The sequence below is a fragment of the Leptosomus discolor genome, chromosome 6, assembly GCF_034619465.1.
Source record: "Leptosomus discolor isolate bLepDis1 chromosome 6, bLepDis1.hap2, whole genome shotgun sequence".
Classification (NCBI taxonomy): Eukaryota; Metazoa; Chordata; class Aves; order Leptosomiformes; family Leptosomidae; genus Leptosomus; species Leptosomus discolor.
Window position 1 is genome coordinate 50,049,272 of NC_141396.1, and position 19,453 is coordinate 50,068,724.

General features: G+C 47.8%; 1 protein-coding gene across 1 annotated transcript; it reads left to right on the plus strand.

Moving 5' to 3' along the window:
• The first annotated feature begins 2,933 nt into the window (after positions 1-2,933).
• On the plus strand, positions 2,934-7,366 carry BAMBI (BMP and activin membrane bound inhibitor). The gene is made up of 3 exons (XM_086466905.1): positions 2,934-3,009; positions 6,019-6,309; positions 6,746-7,366. Exons 1-3 carry the CDS (start codon positions 2,934-2,936, stop codon positions 7,162-7,164), a joined length of 786 nt encoding a protein of 261 aa, XP_086323031.1. The 3' UTR covers positions 7,165-7,366.
• The last annotated feature ends 12,087 nt before the right edge of the window (positions 7,367-19,453 follow it).

Here is a 19,453-nt window from a genome sequence, read left to right on the forward strand (position 1 = left end):
AAATAGCTCAGGACCTTGGATGCCTGTTTGAATTCGTCTTTAAGAAGGGCCCATGGGTTCTTAAGTCCTCCTGGCAGAAACTTTTGGCTTATGAAATGAAGTAAAATACTCGAAACAGCATTTGAGTGGCCTGCAAAGCCTCTTTGGAAGGATCTCTTCTTTTGGTTGGCAGTGTCATCTTCTTAAAGACCACATTTTGCATCTGTGATGCGGTTTTGAACCCATGCAGAGGGGAACGTGCTCCCATGAGATGCTTTCCAAAGCAGTCCCTTTCTCTGAGGTGCCCAGAGGCTGATTTTGCAACCAGGTCCTTCGTTGGTGTTGGTTTCAAAGGACTTCACTGTACCTGGTGGGAGGGAGCTGCCCTGTGCTCTGTGAGGCTGTGCAGTCCATACCAGTGGAGGCTCCAGGCTGCTCTCCCATGGCTGCTTGAGACACGTCATACGGCCTCGGGCTCCTGACGCTTTCCTTGATGGTTCCTTGTAGTCATTATCCCACATTCCTTCGGGTTGCAGAACACGTTGTTGTTATTGCTTTGTGCTGGGTCTGTCTCCTGTCCCTTTTTTGCAGGCCAATCTGGTCCTGTTTGCTCTTGCCTCTAAAACAAAAGCAAATTAGTGCTGCAGAAGCTGAATTATTTTGTTTATGCTATGGTCTGTTGGAGGACCTCACGGAATCCTTGCACAGCTGCCTGAGCAGAGTAGCAGTGAGTGAGGAGACACGGTAAGTCAGTCAAACCCTCCTGACACCCTGGCTTGATCCACAGGTTGCCAAAAGGGTCTTTAAATTAGTTGCTTTGGGGTGAACTAAGGCTGAGGTGTGATCCCTACTGCCTTGCTGACCCTCATGGTGCTTCAAGTACACCTGTAGCATACAGAATTAGTGATTTTTTTACAGTAAATTGTACCTCACAATTCAAACCTGGCAGCTGTCAATGAAATTTGCTGCTCAAAACTGATCTCGAGCACATTGCCTTCTGGTTAGTCTGTCCGTGCTGCCTCGGCCAGGATGTTTATAATACTCAGGGAGTCTCTCATGTTACTTATTGCAGTAATGTGGCTCCACGAATAAAAGCCATTTCCAGTCTGTCGGTATCGCACATAACAAATGAGATCTGCTAAATGCGCTTGTCACCAATGGCAGGAACAGCAGAAACAGAATTGCGCATGTTGCTGTAATGATTCTAAGTTATAATGAATGATCTTCCGTATGTTTGCAAATGAGTGTCTGATAGCTGGTGCCAGAGTGGGAGATATGGCTTGGCTGATCTCGCTGTTCTTGTAATTTCTAAACAGAAACAAGAATTAGAAAATTACTTTGTGGTGGAGTGCAAATATGTATAACATAAGTGTAAAGACTGCGGTGCAGCACACGTGTATCTATCTTATACATATGCAAATTGCAAGACTCACAGTAAAACCATTATAACGTGTGATGGCATCAACACTAATTAGCTTGAGATCCAGCCTGCTCCTCTCTGCCAAAGTAAACTGGGGTTATCTCAATCTCAGATTTCATATTTCCTCCTTTCTCTTTCAGAGGAGGAATGTCTCTGTCACAAGGTATCATGTCCTGAATTGAAAATGTCTTTAAAGACTCACAAAACATTTCAAATTAAATTTTTAAAGTAATTTTTGATATTAACTTCTTATCTACACATCATCCAACAGCTTTAATACTAGCTGCAGGACGAAATATTTAAAGCATTTTGCCCATAAATGGGAAACAGTTGGTGTGCAAATGCTGCAGCAATCAAGGCTTATAAAACATAATGAGAACAGAAAGGAGAAAACTAAGTTAGCAAAGAAATTTTAACTATAGAGCACATTGTTTTCAGGACCAAGGCGTAAAGGAAAACCGTCCAAGCTAAACGTGACCTACAGGAGCAGAGTCCGAAGTTTTTCATAAACTTGGGGGAAAAAAAATCAACAAACCCACCAGGCTGCAGTGAAACTTCTGCCATCCTGGGTGTTGCAGCGCTCCTGCATCCCCGCGCAGCCGTGAGGGCTGGGGGCAGCGAGGCAGGGAAGCGGGGGCAGCGCCGTGACCGCGGGCAGCGGCGGGCGGGATGCGGGCTCCGCCTCGCCCCGTTCCGGCTCTGCCTCGCCCCGCGAAGCGGGAGATCGCAGCGCTGCTCACTCATCACGCACGGCCCCGCCAAGCCTCCCCCGCAGCCGTTGCATTCGCTTGTGAAACTCGGCGCCGCCAAGCCTCCGTGAGGGGGTTATCCCGAGGGATCCCGGAGGAGCCCGCTCTCCCGCCCCCGGAGAGCCCCGACGCTAATGCAGCCAGTGAGGCCGCTCCGTGCCGCCAGCCAGCGCTATCTCAGCGCAGCCCCGGGGCCGGGGCCCAGCACTTAGCGCCCGTCATTGAATTAAGCGCGGTTAACAGCCCGCGCAGCCGGCCCACCCGGAGCCGCCGCCGCCCGGGGGCGCCGCGGGCGGGAGCGCACGTCGCGCCGCGGGGCCGAGCGCGCCGCCGCCGGGGGGGCGGGGCGGGGGCGGGGCGGCCCTGCCCTACCCACGGCGCGCCCCGCCCGCCTCCGAGCCGCCGCAGCCAATGGGGCAGGGTGGGGCGGTGCAGGGGCGGGGCGTCGCGGCCCGGCCCGCGCCCGGCGCCGGCGGTATTTACGGGGCGGGAGGCGCCGCCGCTGTGCCAGTGAGGCATCGCCGGTCGAGACGGGGGGCTACGGCAGCCGCGACTGCTGCTCTTGTGGACGGGGCGGCCGCGGAGGAGGAGGGAGGGGAAGGCAGGGAAGCCGCAGCCGTCCCCCTCCCAAGCCCGCCGCAGCGGTGGCCGCGCAACGGTTCTGCCCGCGGGCGAGTGGCTCCTCGGCGCTTCGGCGGGGCAGGGGCGGGCGGCGGCGGCTCGGCAGTGCCTGCGCTGCGGGCTGTGGCGAGCGGCGCCGCGCCGCGGGTCGGGCGGGCGGGTAAATGGATCGCCATTCCAGCTACATCTTCATCTGGCTGCAACTGGAGCTGTGCGCCATGGCCGTCCTGCTCACCAGAGGTGAGGCCGCGGCCGGGGACCTGGGCCGGGGGAAGTCCGAGGGGAACTGGTGCCTGAGGGGACTGGGGGTCTGCGGCGAGACGCGACGCCTGAGGAGGGCTGGCGCCTGAGGGGAGCGAGGCGCGGGGGCCCTGAGAGGAGCCGGGCCCGGGGGTAGCTGTTTAGGCGATGGCGGTGTCAGCGCGGCGGGGCCGGTGCCACGGCCGCTCCCCCGGGCGGGAGCGGGTGGCGGCAGGGCCCGCGCTGCCTCGGGAGCCCCTCGCCGAGCCTTCGTTGGCGGGCGGCGGTGGGGGGCCGCCGAGGCTACGCCCTCCCGTCCCGACCCTCCCTTCCCACCTGGCTGCCGGTGCTGGACAGCCCCAGCGCGGGGGCCCGCGGTTGTCGGAGTGGGCGGGGCGGCTCGGCCCGGCCCGGTGCGGACCCGCGGCGCCGGGGGTCGGCCGCGCCCTGCCCTGTCAGCCGCCCGCCGCGGGGCTGGGGGCTGGCCGGCCGGGGAGCGCCCTCCCAGGGCAGGGGCGACCGCGGGCTGCCCGTAACCGCTGTGCTGCGGGGAGGAGGTTAAAGGAGAAGTTAGCGCGGTGATGGTGTGCGACGGTATTTATTTATTTTGGAAGGAAGGCTGTAATTAACCCTAAATAACAGCCCTTGCAGCGTGCAGGGGGGAGCCTGCTGGCCCCATCAAAGCGGGCAGAACAGGGAGTGACTGAGTGATGTGAAGTCGCAGATACTGAAACTATGTGCCTGATAATGATATAATTAGGGGATCACAGACTTCTGGCTGCTGTTGACTTCAAAAGCTTTAAGAGAAGCCTGCAGTCCCTCCTGTAGCCATCTTGACTAAAAGCAGACATTTTTCTTTAATAGCTACATACAGTAACAAGAAAGAGGAGGGAACAGAAGGGCATTGTTCACTGTTTCAAAATACTAAATACCCTTTCTGGCCTTTTGCATAGCACAGGAAGAAACTTTATGAATTGACAGAAATACAGTTTTAATACAGTAATACAAAGTCCATTCTGTTTCACCAAAAACGTGTCTTTAATTAAAAAGCAGTTGAATTAACCTGATGACTAGCCTGTCAGATTTTGTTTATAAGACTGTCTTAGGTCAGTAAAATATGGAATTGTAAGTGTGATTGTATAAACAGTTAAAATGGAAGTATGTGTTTTGTTTCACTTTCTTCCTGTGCTGAGACTCATGAAAAGGACTGTCAGCTCTGGTGCAGTTCCTTGTTTGTATCTTCCTTTTAATTGTCATACAGTGAGAAAATGATGAAATTTTTTTTTTTTTTTGTCAGAGAGGGTGGGGGGAAGACCTCACATAGAATGCGTAGAAAATGATTGAGTCTTTTTTTCTGTAGCATGCTGGATGACAGTGTGTGTGAATTCATGAAAAATTAGGTTACTTGGTCTAAAAGCCCAAGGGAATTGGACTGGAGACAGTGAGACACTCGATCATTTGGCTTCTATTAAGCAGAGTTATTAAAGAGCAGCAGGAACTTAAAGGCCTGGAGTCTGCAGGAGGATCTTGGGGGAAGTATTAAGGTAGGCTGAAGAGGGGAAGCTAACTTGGTTGGGAAGTTTTCTAACATCTTTCAGAGTACTCTTTAGGTATGAGATGATAGGAAGCATCATAAGAAGGGGTGGCAGCAGGGAAGCCTGCAGATTGATTTTTGAAGTGCAGGCTGTAGCAGGAAGACATCTGACAGTTCAGTTGACTTTGAAAGCCCTGGTGCCACTATGATGGCAGGTACACCAGGCACATTAGAAGTAGTTTTGAGTCCACTCTTCTAACGATGGCTCCAGAATGTGGCTTTGTCCTAAACCTAGGGTCGATGGCAATTAAGTTGGAGTTGCAGCTTGCCTAGAAAGAGTAAGTTTTCTCTACAGCACAGGACACATATAATTCATACCAGAGCAGTTTGGAGAGCACAAAATGAAGAGTTGTATGAAGGGAACTTTTTTATCGCTTCCTTCAGAAATTTTTGAGGTTTCCTGAGAGATTTTTCATAGAGCCGGTAGAGGATTTTCAGTCTAAGTGTTTCCCCTTTTGACCGCATGCTGGATTGCATGCAGAATTGGGGAGGGGCCAGGGGGTTTTTAGCCTTGCAATTTCACCCCATTTAATAACTTTACATTTGAGTTGAGAGACATTGACTCTGGTGAACAGATTAATTATGAACTGCACTGTTTCTGTTTTATAATACTGATAAAAAAAGCTTTTTTGTGTGAATGGCTACTTAAAGAATGTCTCTCTTTCTGGAGAAATTGCAAATAGTTGCCCAGTTTCACACAGTAAAAACCTTCCTGACTGGGAGACTTAGACGGTAATGGTACTAGCTAATAGCTTTATAAGGTGTTAGTTAAACCTTTTAAATTTTGGCACAACATTGAGAGGTAATAAACAATTCAGCAGTTCCGATTTTTTTTTTCATTTGTCACACAAATATTTAAACGTAGTATTTTTGTTGTGTGCTTACGCTCAGTTAAAAGAAGCATTACTGCTATAAAAAAAGAATGCTGTTCCTGTAGTAATGGTTTAAAACATAGATGTGACTTCCTTACAGGACCGAAGGTGTGTATTGCTTTTAAAACTGGGATTTAATTTTAAATGTGGTTTAATGCAACTGCTGACAGCGAGTGGAAGTAGCTATAAAATGGTCTTGTTAGTTATTTACCTTGAGGAAAAAAAGCCACTGTGACCTCCCTCCCCCGTCTTCTCCCAATCCCTGTTTTAGTGAAATGTTCTTGCTTTAATGCAAAGGGCTGTAGTATCAGTAATTAAAACAAGTGCCCCAAGGCATTTGCAGGGGTTAAGGTTACAACGAGGTAGGCACTGTACAGTGATGGGAAGGAAACAACGCTTACTTTTATGGATTTACAGTCTAGAGGAGTACCCCAAAACTGGCACAGAGTTTGGCTGTGTGATGCTTGCGGCTCATAAGAGTACCTAGTAAGGTGTCCCTAAAGGAGCAAGTTCTTACCTTTCTTGCACAATTTTTTTTTTTAGGTGAAATCAGATGCTACTGTGATGCTGCACACTGTGTTGCAACTGGCTATATGTGCAAATCTGAGCTTAGCGCCTGCTTCTCCAGACTGCTTGATCCTCAGAACACGCATTCCCCACTTACTCATGGCTGCTTGGACTCTATTGCAAGCACAGCTGATATCTGCCAAGCCAAACAAGCACAAAACCACTCTGGCACCACCACCATGTCCACATTGGAATGCTGTCATGAAGATATGTGCAATTACAGAGGACTGCATGATGTTTTGTCTCCTTCCAGGGGCGATACTTCAGGTAGGGCAAGGAAGCTTCACTGAAATCCCTCTTCTGGCCGTCAGGCTGGTGACAGTCGAAACCTTGTATGCCTGCTATTGATTTAGGCGTTAATGTAAGTAGAGACACCAGAGGGAGGAGTGGCTGGATGCAGGGGAGCAGCTCGGCTGTGTAGGTTTTTTGTCTGTGTTAGTAGTAGAGGTCGGTTTTGCCAACTTGAGATCGCTTCTAAGAGGCAATGGCAGTGGTGTTCCTAGTTAAATCAGCTATCAGGGTAAGAAATTCCATGTTACAAGCAGCCTTAGAAACTCATTTCTTTATAGGAGTAATTTCTGTAGATACTGCACAGTGTGTAGCTGTGGCTCCTTAAACATGCCACTGTGGCATTTAAGGGAGTTGCTTATGTATGAACCAGTTGTTGATACCAAAATAAGCTTTGCATCTTTCCCCTTTGCAGGACAAGGGAGCAGGTATCAACATGACAGCAGCAGGAATCTCATCACCAAGGTGCAGGAGTTGACCTCTTCGAAAGAGTTATGGTTCAGGGCAGCTGTAATTGCTGTTCCTATAGCTGGTGGGCTGATCTTGGTGCTCCTTATCATGCTGGCCTTGCGGATGCTCAGGAGTGAAAATAAGAGACTGCAAGATCAACGTCAGCAAATGCTTTCCCGTTTGCACTATAGTTTTCATGGACATCATTCGAAAAAAGGGCAGGTGGCAAAATTGGACTTGGAATGCATGGTGCCTGTGACTGGTCACGAGAACTGCTGCATGACCTGTGATAAAATGAGACATTCAGACCTCAGCAATGATAAAATTCTTTCGCTAGTCCACTGGGGAATGTACAGCGGACATGGGAAGTTGGAATTTGTATGACCAATTATTTTTTAATCTGAGCTAAACTTACTCTCTGAACTCTTGGAGGCCTTTGGGTTCTGCTGGACAGGAGCACTTTATCTTAAAACAAAAACTCTCATACATCATCTTTGAGAAACAAAGGACCTCTGCAAACAGAATCTTGGATATTTCTTCTGAAGGATTCCAAAAGTTGTCTTATTTGCACAGAGTAAAATACACTCAAATGTATTGTTTGCTTTAAAGTTATGAAAGCAAAAATTAGAAGTTGTAAACACTGTCACCAGGGTTATCTGAACTGTAAGGAGCTGAGAACTGAGTTATAATAAACTGTATACAAGCTCCTGTGTTTCCTGACTTATTGTAAAGATTTTTTAAAATATATATATTTTGTCTGAAACTTGCTTGTGACTTTTGTTTTGGAAAACAATTTTTTTTGGGGTGGTGGCAAGAAACAAATCAAGGTGGTATGCATGGTAGTGCCATGCATAACAGTTGGTTTCTGAAAACAGAGTATTCCCCTACTCTGAGGGAAGTTAGGTTGTTATTCTCGTGTGAAGGTGGCAGCTTTATTGTTTAATACTTCAAGTAGCGGTGAGCCCACATCCTCAATTCTTGGCTGTTGCGTTTTGCTCATGACCTGGGTGAACTCTTCTGCAGCTTTGTGTGACAACTATTTCTTCCTCTCTGTTAATGAAGAAGTATTTCCTCTCTCTGTGGAAACCATGTCAGAAAGTGGCTCCTAATTCTTTATAGCTGATTTTCTGCCGTCTTCTCATAGTTCTTGTTTTCTGTGATTTTTTTTTTTTTTTGGTACCTCTTGTTCTCAAAACTTTTTTTGGGGGGTGAGGTGGGAAGGGGAAACCCCCAAACCACTATTTTGCTGAGTATATGTTTTGTGTTTTGTTTTGGTTTTTTTCTCTGCTGGTAACCTCTCTGGGCACAGTGAAAAACATCTGCCTTGCTTTTTTTATACTGTAACTGGGTATCACGTGCTGCTAGTTTGGTGTGGGACTGAAGAATCAACAGCGTACTCGCTTTCATCTCTGGCTCCTCCTTTATGCTATTCTTGCATAGGTGGCTCTTCTTCCCTGCTGGTATTTGTGCATTAGTTGTTTCTTACTCCTTCAGCTAGTTGGCTTCACTTGATTATTTCATTTGTTCAAAGCCTAGTTACTAAAATCAAACAAAACCTCTGGATTATCTGAAGAGTTTATTGTATTTATTTATCTTGCTTTATTAGACTCTGTTGCAGTAATTAAAGTAGATTTGCTTAAAAGGGAGATGCCACGTCATAGTGAAAGAAGGGTCCAAAATGCTGCTGCTGGAGATAAAACTTGGCAAGAGTCTAGTATACATCTTATGTTCTAAATAGCTTTAGAAATGCTTCTGCATCCTTCTGTTCTGGTTGTAAAGTTGAGTTCCTACTGTTGCTACCAGTGGATGGGGGATGGCACAAGCGGGGTTACGACAGCCTTGCAGCAGTGCTCTGATCCTGTCTACTGCTCACTGTGGTGGATTCCTTTGGGATGTGCAGCCTGAAGTGGAAAGGGATGCAAGCAAGGGAAACCTGCCCCTCGAAGTGGCAAGTTGGTGTCCCTGAAGGTATGCTTAAACTATGTGGTTGGCTTGTTGGTCACTTGGCCGTGCAAACAGGTATTGGTATTGCAAACTTGCCCATACAGTTAAACATTGACACTGGCCGAGTGCAGCGAGAGCTTTGGGAATGGCAAGGTCCCGCCGTGCCCATGTTTGCAATATTGAAGTGTGGTTTAGAAGAATTAGTTTCGTCTATGTACCTCAAGCTGCTGACTCTTCTTACTTCCTCGAAGTGCCTGGAGAGTTGCTTTTAATGCAGAGAGTGATGTTCTCTGATTTCCACCTCTTCTTGCTGCTAAAGTTTAAGAAATTATGTGGCTGCAATTGCTGTTGGAATCTGGTCTGTGGTTGTCTGGCTGACCTTTCAAAGTGCTGCTTTCCTATACAAGCTTTACCCTTCCTTGCACTGATCTGAAACTCTAGGGCAGTTGTGTCCTTTGCCAAATTTAGTATTTTTGGGGATGACTGGCTTGGAACTTGATGCTGAGAGAGACAAACCTGAAATATGTCTGTCAGGTGTAGCTGCAGCAGTAGTTATGACTAGACAAGTTAGAAGATCTGATGGCTAAACCTTCCAAGTGCTTTCTCCAGAAATCTGAGGGAGCATGTTGTATAGTCATTTAAGCATCCTGTGACCTTCACCACTCAGTTGCTGCTGATTTGAATACATAAGGACCTATTTATGTTTGCCATTAAAAGGCTAGTAAGACCAGAATGCTCTAATTGGCCCCTTGCTGTGGAGATCTTTTAAAGAAGAAAAGAGATTGTTTGTCTTTCCCTGCAGTCCTGGGAGCAGGGCCGTGGAGCCGCTGGGGACAGCACTTTGGGTTAGCAACTGCAGTCTCCTCGTTCTGTTACCTGGTGCAGTATGTGGAGTTTTGGTGTGGTAGCTGATGTAGCCTCGAAGTTTCTGGACTGTGAGTCTTCTAAGGATGAAATCTGGATTTACAATCTATTTTAAAGCCCATATATTCAGGAAACTGTTATGAGCTCTGGTGTCTGGCTGGCAGCAGCTATGTGAGTTATGGAATGAGCCCCAAATCTTTTCACTGAAACTACTGACTGCCAAGTCTGAAGGGCATTGGAGCAAGCAGTAGCCATCTGCATTGCTGGTAAGGATTTCTGTAGTGGCTACCTGCAGACCTCAGCAATGCCAGCTGTCCATTACACTGCTTAGAATACCTGTATTCCCATGACAAAGAGGGACCTTAGTGATGTGTCATGGCTGCCCTGGCTGCTGGGTGCCATACTGGTGTGGAACAAGGCAGTCCCAGGCACCCACTGTATGTGACCTGGTGAGGCAGGGAACAAACATTAATAGCTGAAGAGCCTGGCCAGAGGCTGGAGGCTGAAGAGGTGAGGCAGTAAGCGATGGCTATCCTTCTAAAAGGCATTTGACTTAGGAGCCTGGATTTGTTATTGTGCTTTGCACTCTCAGATTTCCCTTGCAGACGATAACAAACACTCTTCTTTGAAACCCCTGCAAGCCCTGCAGCATAAGGCCAAACCTCTCTATTTCTAACTGAAAAAGTCTCTCAGATCAGAATAAATGAAATCAAATGTCCAAGGAGTAATTTAGCATCCCCCGTGCCTCTCTTTCCCTGAGTCTTTCCTCAAAACAATAATGGTTGTGGCTTTCCTTATGTCTCTGCTTCTCCTGGCTTTGAGAGCTGCTGGGTTGGTATGTCTCCTCTTAACTCCTGCTGAACTGATTCTATTAAAACCCCCTTACTCCACAGGGGGCTTGACCTTTTTCTGAAATACCAAATGCGTCTGCTTTGGAAATCACAAACTTCTCCTCCTCTAAAGAGCTTGTAAATCTGGTTTCAATATTGGGTGATTACAGGCTGTGTAGAGAGCTTGAAAGTAAGCAGCCACTTCTGGTAGCGGAGTGCTGGAGCTGGGCTGCCTGAGCTGAGCTGCCACTCTCATTTTTCACCCCAGTGTGTGTTTAGCGTAAAGCCACCGACGCCAGCAGATTCACCCCGGATTAGTGGTGGGGTGACTGGCCAGGCTCTGGCCACAGGATGGCTTACCTTCTCTTATCAGGACCCCGGAATCCAGTTTTTGTTGTTGTACAGCCACTTGATCTGTTGTAAATCCAGCGATTTCATTGCAAGTGCATGCTACCCTGAAGGGCAAACACCCGGAAAAGCCTGGGGAAAAAGCAAGGCTTTTCCTTAGATGTAATGGGTGCATCTGCACCTTCCCTTGCTGCTGTTGTGATTGTTAAAACAAGGTATGAACAGGGAGAATGTATCGCCAGGCTGCCTGTGTGGGATGGGATGGGATGTGCCTGTTAGCTACCAGTCAGTGGGGTTCCACAGCAAATGAGTGAAAGCAAAATTTGGCCTTCTTATTGAAAAGCAAGGGGATAAGAAGATTATCTCCTAAGGAATAAAGATCTATGGTCAAAAAAAGACCTCCACAACAAGGCTCAAGTTGAGTGAATAAAAGAAGGTCTCTGAAGGAAGCAAAGTTGTCTGTCTTGTCTTTTTTTCAAATGCTTTCCCATGTGGAGATCAATGGAAGCCTGTTTGTTTTGTTCCAGTGGCTGGTCACTTTGCAGGAAAACTCTCTTGTTTTGATTCTGGGAGTTACTTGGGGAAATGGTATTTTAGATCTGTCACTGTACTTTATTTCTGGAAAAAAAAAAAAGTTGTGGAGAGGTGCTGTAAAATTACGGTTATCTCTTGGGAGGGGCCCAGTGTCTCCAACATTATGAATTCTGGCTCCCTCTAAATAAACAACCAACCTCGTTTTCTTTGTTTCACCTCTAACCCTCGTCTGCAGCCTTTGACAGTCCCAGGGGGTGAATCCTGAAGTAAAACAAACTGCAAGGGAAGGAAGCCAGGAGGGAGCCACAGCGCCTGCAGATTAACAGGGCCTTCTGCTCTCCAGCCAACCTTGACAAAAGGATTCAATCCTGAACTGACCTTCAGGGGGAAAAGCAAAACAAAAACCACCTTGACTTGAACTTTCAAGGCCGTAGGAGTTTATTGCTCGGTTTGATGTCTCCTAAAGGGAGCAGGGAGTTAGAAATGCCAAACACCTGTCTTGCAAACCCAAATCCGAACAAGTTATCAGGAAATCTGAGCCCCAAATCAAATGGCTTTGAAATATTTAGGATTTACTCATTGCCATTTCCAAGTCATCTGTTGTTCCTAAAAGGACCTAAAAATGTGCTTTGTCTTCCCCAGTGACTCTCTAGGCAAATATATAACCTCCAGTTAAGCAAACAGGGAGCTCTGTTGAAACATCAATATGTAGGTGCAGCCTTTTACAGTATTTCCTCGTGGAAGCAGGTTCTGCCCCACAGCCTAGCCCTGCTCTCTTCCTTGTAGGCAGGAGGGAAGAGAACAAGTCAGCCCTGACTACGTAAAAAAAGACACTGGCATGAATTTAGGGTGAGACTTGCTTTTTTTAAGAAGCTTTTATTAAAACTGGAATGTTAACGTATTTTTCTATTATAATGTATCAATGGCCATGCAGTTGGGAAAAACTAGTGAAAAGTATTGTTTCCCTCCCCTTGGCTATTCGCTGCATTTAAAAAATACTGACTTGAGACAGCTTGTTAAGAACAGAGCCTCTTCTTTAACGGCTTTTTTACCTATTAAACTTTCAGGACACTGTCTGGAGCAGCAGGGGGATGAGTGCTTACCTTTCCTTTAATTACATTTCCTTTTTTAAAAGGAGGGCAGCCAAAAACAAGGTAAAAGTGGCATCAGGATGAACTTTTAGCGCCTGTCTGTGACAGTGGCTCGGGATGGCATGGGACCATCAGCCCAGTGGTGCTGGTGCTGGCAGCCAGTGTGGCTGCCGAGTGCCAGGCAGGTCTCTGCTTTTGGGATCATTTCACCCTAACAGCCTGTGGGTAGCAGGGGTAAATCCCCATCTGTCACTCAGGAAGAAAATATTGGTGCAGTAAATCTCCTCCTGGCACTTGGTGACAACTGTGAGGGACAGTGTGGGCTCAGGGTCCTGCCCAGGCTGGGCAGTGGGGATGCTTGTATTTGTGTGCAAATCAGGGCTTGTGTCAAGCAGGTTGCTTTGAAATGCTCAATTTGTTTAGTTCTGGCTGTGAAGTAGCTATTTCATCAGTGGAAGAAGATTTATTAACCAATTTTTTATGGCTATCAACAATGGCTTAGCTCCAGCAGGGTCCCCAGCATTTTTATGAAGTGCAGTGGGTTCCAGAGGCAGAGGTGTTTTATATTGTTCTGGTATTTTAACCCAGTGAACTAAGGCCTCTATCCTGCAAATACTTTAGGATGTGCATAATTCACCCGGGTCCCAGGGTGGGTGTTTTGTCATGGTGGCTGGCAGGGGTTTGCTGAGCTCCGCGCTGGGTACCTGCAGTTGCAGTGCGCCTATTGCTGGGGAGCTGCAGCAGGCGCAGGGGGGTCCCTTCTGCCATGGCATTTACTTTGTTAAAGCCTGGTGGGGGGCGTTGGGAGTTAATGCCGTGAAGGCAGCGTTCAGCCACGCTACCAGTGGCCATCACATTGGGGTTTTCCCCACGGGGGTGGCCCAGCGGCCCTGGCTGGGGGTGGTGATGGGGGCGTGAAGGCTCATGCTGGACACGATTCAGGGTGCAAATTAGCATGGGTGTGTGTTCATCGGAGGCAGCCTCTCACCCAGCTCAGGAGCTTGTCCTGGACTGCAGCCAGTTCTTCCCGCAGGCGGTGTGGGGAGAAGAACCCCGACAGTGTGAAGGACAGGAGGGCTGTGCTCACAGGGTGCTGGGCTGGCTCTGCTGCTTGGGGAGACTGTGCTCAGGAGGGGACACGTTTTAAAGGTTTTTGAAGTCACACCTGGTTTAGCTTCCCAAACCTGAAGCAATGCCCACCAGCAAATCCACACCACCCCTGCCCTGTGCTTATGGGTACCTCGCTGGCACCGAGCCCCAGGCCAAGCTGCTGCTTGACGTGACTGATTTCCAGTGGTGGGGTGATGCATTTCCATCCTCCCACCCCTCCAGGCAGGAGCCCTGTGCTCTCTCTGGAGTGTGCTCATGGCGCAAGCCAGAGCAGCGTAAAGCAGCAAGTGCGGAAGCGCGGATGCTTCTGCAGCAATCTCGCTGCTGGCAGGATCGCTCTTTTTCATTTCTCTCTGCAAAAAGTTCCCATCACCTACGGCCTTTTATTATTTTGCACACAACGTGATTTCTAAGCCTGCAGAAGATCCCAAATGCTACCAAGTGCCCAAAGCTGTGCGTAATTCACCTCCTTCACACGTATTCATGGTGATGGTTTTAATTACATGAATGCATGCAATGGTTTTCGCACAAAACTCCCTCCTCAAATCTCACTCCCTGACCACCTGGGCCCCCGGTTTGGCTGGCTGCAATCTCTCCTCAGCTCCTCATCTAGCAGCGGTGCTCCTCTCCAGCTCCCACCCTCCCCTGGATGCCTTTCCCCGACCTCTCCCCGCAGGGCCAGAGGCGTGGGGGGCCCAGCCTGTGCTGGAGCAAACTCTCCCTGGCAACAGGTACCATTCCCAGCCTCCCTAGCTGTTATCAGTCTGCAATAACCTTTCCCTTATTTGATTTTTTTTTTCCCTAGGGGGGCCACAAGGGACAGCCACAACTATGTTTCTTCCAACCCAATTCCACCTGCCTGCTCGCCGGTGGGAGGGCAGACGGACTGTGGTCCCTCCATGATGGGCTGCTGGGTGGGTGAGTGGAGATGGCCCCTTCTAGCCTCCACTGACGAGCAATCTCACCTTGGCACAGGACAGGTCCAAATGCCAGGGTCTTCCTCTTCATAAATAAAAAGTGTAAAACCAACTCTCTTGGAAGGGTTTTTTCGTGTAGCTTTTATATCAGAAGCTGACAACACTTGTTCTGCATTGAGGGATGACAAAAATAAATTATTCTTTTTGTTTTTAAGAAATGCACTAAATTTGGGACCTGCTCAGACTTTTACTTATTTATCATAATGCCAATGAAACTTGCCATAAATTTTTGTTCTTAAAAACATCCTATAATACCAAAGCATTACATTGCTTCTTGTGTTTATAGGCTAACATTAAAACGGCTTCACAGCAGCTTTTTGCTGCAGGATGGATTGGTTGTGGGGTCCTGTAACCTCTGCCTTCATTATACGCTCTGTTATCTGTGGCCCGATTACTGCTGTGCTTTACTGACTGCGGGACAGTTCTGTCTGTAGAAAGGTTGTCACCCTTTACCTCTGAAGCGAACTTTGTCCCCTTATATCTGATGATGGCAATCAATGCTCCTGCGAGAGAGAGGGAACCCCTTGGCCCCGGGGACTTCTGCAGTCCCGAGTGGCTCCAGCCTATTCCTCAGTGTCATGCCCCCCTTGCTGTCCTTACTGGGTGACGTGAAATGCTGGTGGTTCTGCTGGCATCTTGCAGTTTCCAGGAGAGCTGCCTCCAGGAGGCATTTCATGGCAAGCACCTTATCGTAGATTATGGCTGAACATACACAAGCACTCCCGGTGACCAGTGTAATCCACTCTTTACTGGCATAATTTGACTTTATTTTCTATTTACACAGGGAGGCTTGGGTGGAGTGTTATGTACACGGTATCAGAAAAACAGCCTGCTCCACCTTGGGGCTGCATGTGTGCTGGAGCCAGGCACCCGCCGCCCCGAGGGCTTCAGGAGCTCTTTGTACTCGCAGAGTGTCTCCTCGCATGCGGGAGGCGTTTGACTTTCTCCTATCAGCACCTTAGCAAGCAGATTATAATGGCCCAGTAATCTTCAATACATGGCCAAATATTCAGTGACATTTCCTGTTTTTAAATGGTAATCAATGAGCCTGACGTAACAGTCCTGAGTGCAGCACTGAGCGGGTGCCCATTGAACATGGCTAATCACTTATCAAAACGGTGGATCTCTTCTGATACTGCACCCTATCTACATATTAATATTTGATCATTCATGAACAAATTGGAAATTTGTAATGAGTAATGAAATACTCTGGGAACTGTTTGCTCACAAATAGTTTCCAGATTATTTCATTACATGTGACAAATTTGTAAGTAAGTAGTTGCCAGTATTGGGATTCTGGAGTCGTCTGCTCTTGAGGAAAGCACTGCTGCAGGACAGAGTGCCTGGTGTCTGCTTAATCACAGCTAGGGATGTTTTCAGTGGATTTTTGTCCCAGCACCATTTGATAGAAACATCCAACAGCAAGATCACAGGGATCTGCTACCTATATGATTCAGTGAAAATGAATTAGAAATACAATATACAGGTATAGTTTCCAGTCTTTACTTAAGTATCTTATCCCACTGATTTCCTCTACAACCAGCCATTTTCCTCCTTTGAGTAAAAGTTGTCCACCTGGACTTAGAGATACTAACCCCATTTTTTCTTGATTTTGGGGATTTTTTTTTTCCAACAGCTTGCTAAAAGGCTGGTATGGTTGAATAGCAGTAATTGGAGAGTAATTGCCATGAAATGCTAGGTTTCAGAACAGAACAGTGGAGTCCTGCCAGGGAAAGTCACTGGGAGTTTTTGCCTGGGCTGAAGTGGAAGGATTCAGCACAAAGCATGCAAAATCTATTTTCTTCCCTGGAAACAGTCACAACTGTAGCTGTAGTAATAAGCAAGCCCCTTGTGATGTGATGTGTGAAGAGGGCGATGGCCCTATCAGGGCTATCAGGATGCTATACAATATTAACAGAAAAAGCCAAAAATGAATCCACCCTGGCTCTGAAATACAGCATGGATGAGTTGGTTTCCAGCCTTCAGTGCCCGTGCAGAGGACGAGGATAGTCACAGCCTGCGGATGGGTCCAATGAGATGGTTGCAGCCAGCATTAGGAAGCGTATGGGGTTCAGCTCACGCATCTCTTCAGTGATGCTGTATTACATGTACATCATGTCTGAGGATCAGGTGACTTTGGGCCTCGCGGTGCTTAGTGCTTCATGGGCGCTGCAGCAGGCATCACCCTCCAAAGCTCACAGCTCCTGGAGAGGAGCTGTTGCCGTTGCCAGAGCCAGATGCGCAGCAGTGGGAGCAGCCAGGTTTCTGGCAGCAAGATTTCAGCTCCTTAAACAGGCCAGCTTGAAGGCAGAGCACAGGGATGAGCTTAAACTTGGAATTAAATGCCTAACTCCAGGCTACAGCGTCTGGCAGCCCTTGCTCAGGGCCAGCCTGGGTCGGGTTGCCTTGCCAGGGCACTGTCACCAAACGGTACTCTGGGTTTTACGTAAGTGAAAGATTGATCAGAGGTCTTCCGGAAAGTGTCCTACTTGCTGAGCTTTGGGTTATGCATATTCTAAAATACGTAAAAATACGTGTTTGTAAAACTTATAAACAAAATCTTCCGAGTCTTCTGGGTGAGGCTGGAATTATGCTATTAATTTATATATTGGTACTGTATGATTTATTTTATAATTGTGTAATGTTTTTATATAATTAGTAACATATTCATTAGAACTTGAATTATCTGAGTGCCCTGCCCAGTGGACTGCACACTCATTCTTTATTCTTCTCCCTGCTTCCTCTGGACAATCAATATATTCTCCAGCTAGGGAGAAGACTTCACCTCTCAAGGACTTTCCAGGTCCATTCCAGACATGAGCTGCAGATTCTCACTAAATATATCTGTGTGCAATGATGCCTGCATACGTATAAGTGTGTGCAAGGGACCATAGGTATGTGGGCACTTACAAACATAAATCCTTCCCAGGCAAAGATGTATGACAGCAGCTGGTTCTCCAGACCAGCCTTGGAGTTGCTTGATGTTCCTGCCAGGAGACCTGTTTCCAGGAGTGTTGTGTTTCTGGTCTGTGTTGTTAGAGATGTCACCTTTATGGCTGATCTTTCCAGAGCCGATGGGGACTTCTCCAGGGCACTGGGACGCAATCTGCTTTGCATTGTGGCAATGCTTGCCACCAAGAGCAGACCAGCCCTCTTCTGCAGACAGATTACAGAAACTTTTCCCAGAGCCTGCACCAAATCAGAAATGACTTCTTGGAGTTTCCTTCCTTCTTTTCCCATCAGCCAAGAAACATTCACACTATTTCTTAAAAATGAGAAAAAAGGCTTAAAATACTGCTCTAAAACTATGTGTGTGGGGGAAAGCCCCTACTTGGCCAAAGGAGGAAACAGTAGAGACAGAGCAACAATTATTGCTGAGCCTGTTTATGTTTGTTCTCCCCAAAACACGAAGAATGGGAGTAAATACTATTAGTCACCAGCCACTGGTGGGGGAGTGGAGGCTGATGAGTCATGGCTGCACTCAGCTCTGTCTCTGGAAAGGTCAGTGCCAGCGCCCGGTGCAGGGGCCAGACCGCAGCGGCTCCTTCACCCCCTCTTCTTGGGGACAATGGCCCCAGCATTGGGGTGCTGCAGGGGACCAAGTGGTGGTCCTACCACCCTTCCTGCCCTGTCTGTGCTATGGGATGCTCACCCGTATGAAGGGATGGGCTTGCTCCTCCAAGGGGTCTCTCTGCTCCCCTGGGCGATGCTGCGCTGGTGTTTCAGTTTGTGCTTCAGCTGCATGGAGGATCAGGCCACTTCCTCACTCCTGTCAGAAAAATTGTAGCTGCAGATTGCACAGGTCTAGAGAGGCAACCAGGCATTCCAGAGGAAGGGACCTGAAGGAATCTTTCCAGCTTGCTGTGTGTAAAGTGAATGTTTAAGAACCTGTTCCAGTGGTGACTGGGATGACTCCCAAGCAGATAGGTCTTACCTGAGACTTTCCTGCCTAGTGAGTGCACGAAGTTGTCACAGGAGCATCTTTTGAAATTTCTCAGCTTTGCCCCCTCAAGGCAAACAGATGGAAGTTTAATCCTCTCCCCTTAGTGTCTCTGGATTGCAAGGCCTTTGTCAAAACGGAGCCTGAGATCTTAAAACCTAATGCTTTTTCCTAGATATCGAGATAATTGCTGTGGTCCGGATGCAAGGAGAATAAAGAAGACAGGCTAGGCAAATGGGAAATGGCAGGAAGTGAGAACTAGATAATGGAAAAAGTAATTCAAAATTATTTTCTTCATATCTCCATACACCGATTTGTTGCTAAGACAAATGGAAATGAGCTTAATGGATTCTTCTCTGCTCTGAAGATTTGAGACTAGGTGAATTGAGTGTCTGCCAAATTAGGGAAGAGTCTGGGTATTTCCCATCCAACAAGATGAGAGAAAAGCAAAAGAAAAGAAATAAGGAATCTTTCCCTATTCCAGGTTTCCAATGGATTAGGAAGTAATGCAGGTGGATGTGGCAAAAACTGGGGTAACTCTCTTCCAAATTACTTCTTACTGAAAAGCAGACCAGGTGTAAGGCACACGCAGCCAGGTACAGAGGGGAAGCAAAGCTTAATTGCTTTGGGTCAGATCGTCCTTGGCTAGGTGATGCTGTGGCTGGCCTTGTCTGGTGTTAGTGATGGCCCTTTCTGCAGGGGGATGCTAAAGGAGCTGTCGTCCCTTCCAGCCACACTCCAAGGGTGCTGAGGTCCTTCTGCAATGGCTCTCCTGATGAGGATGGCTTTTCCCCTCAGAGACTGTTTGGAAAGCAGAGGATCTGCACAGCATGCCTCTGTCAGTGTGTGCTCATGCATATGTGGGTGTGTGGAAGCCAGAAAAAAAGCAAAAGCTGTGCAAAGGATTTTACTTTCCAGGACAATTTGCTGTATAGATTTCATTATTGTAAATCTATTACTTGTGTAGCTCTTGCCATCTGAAAAAAAATAGATGACTGTAGATGGATGTAAACCAATGCTTTCTCCTGAACAGGA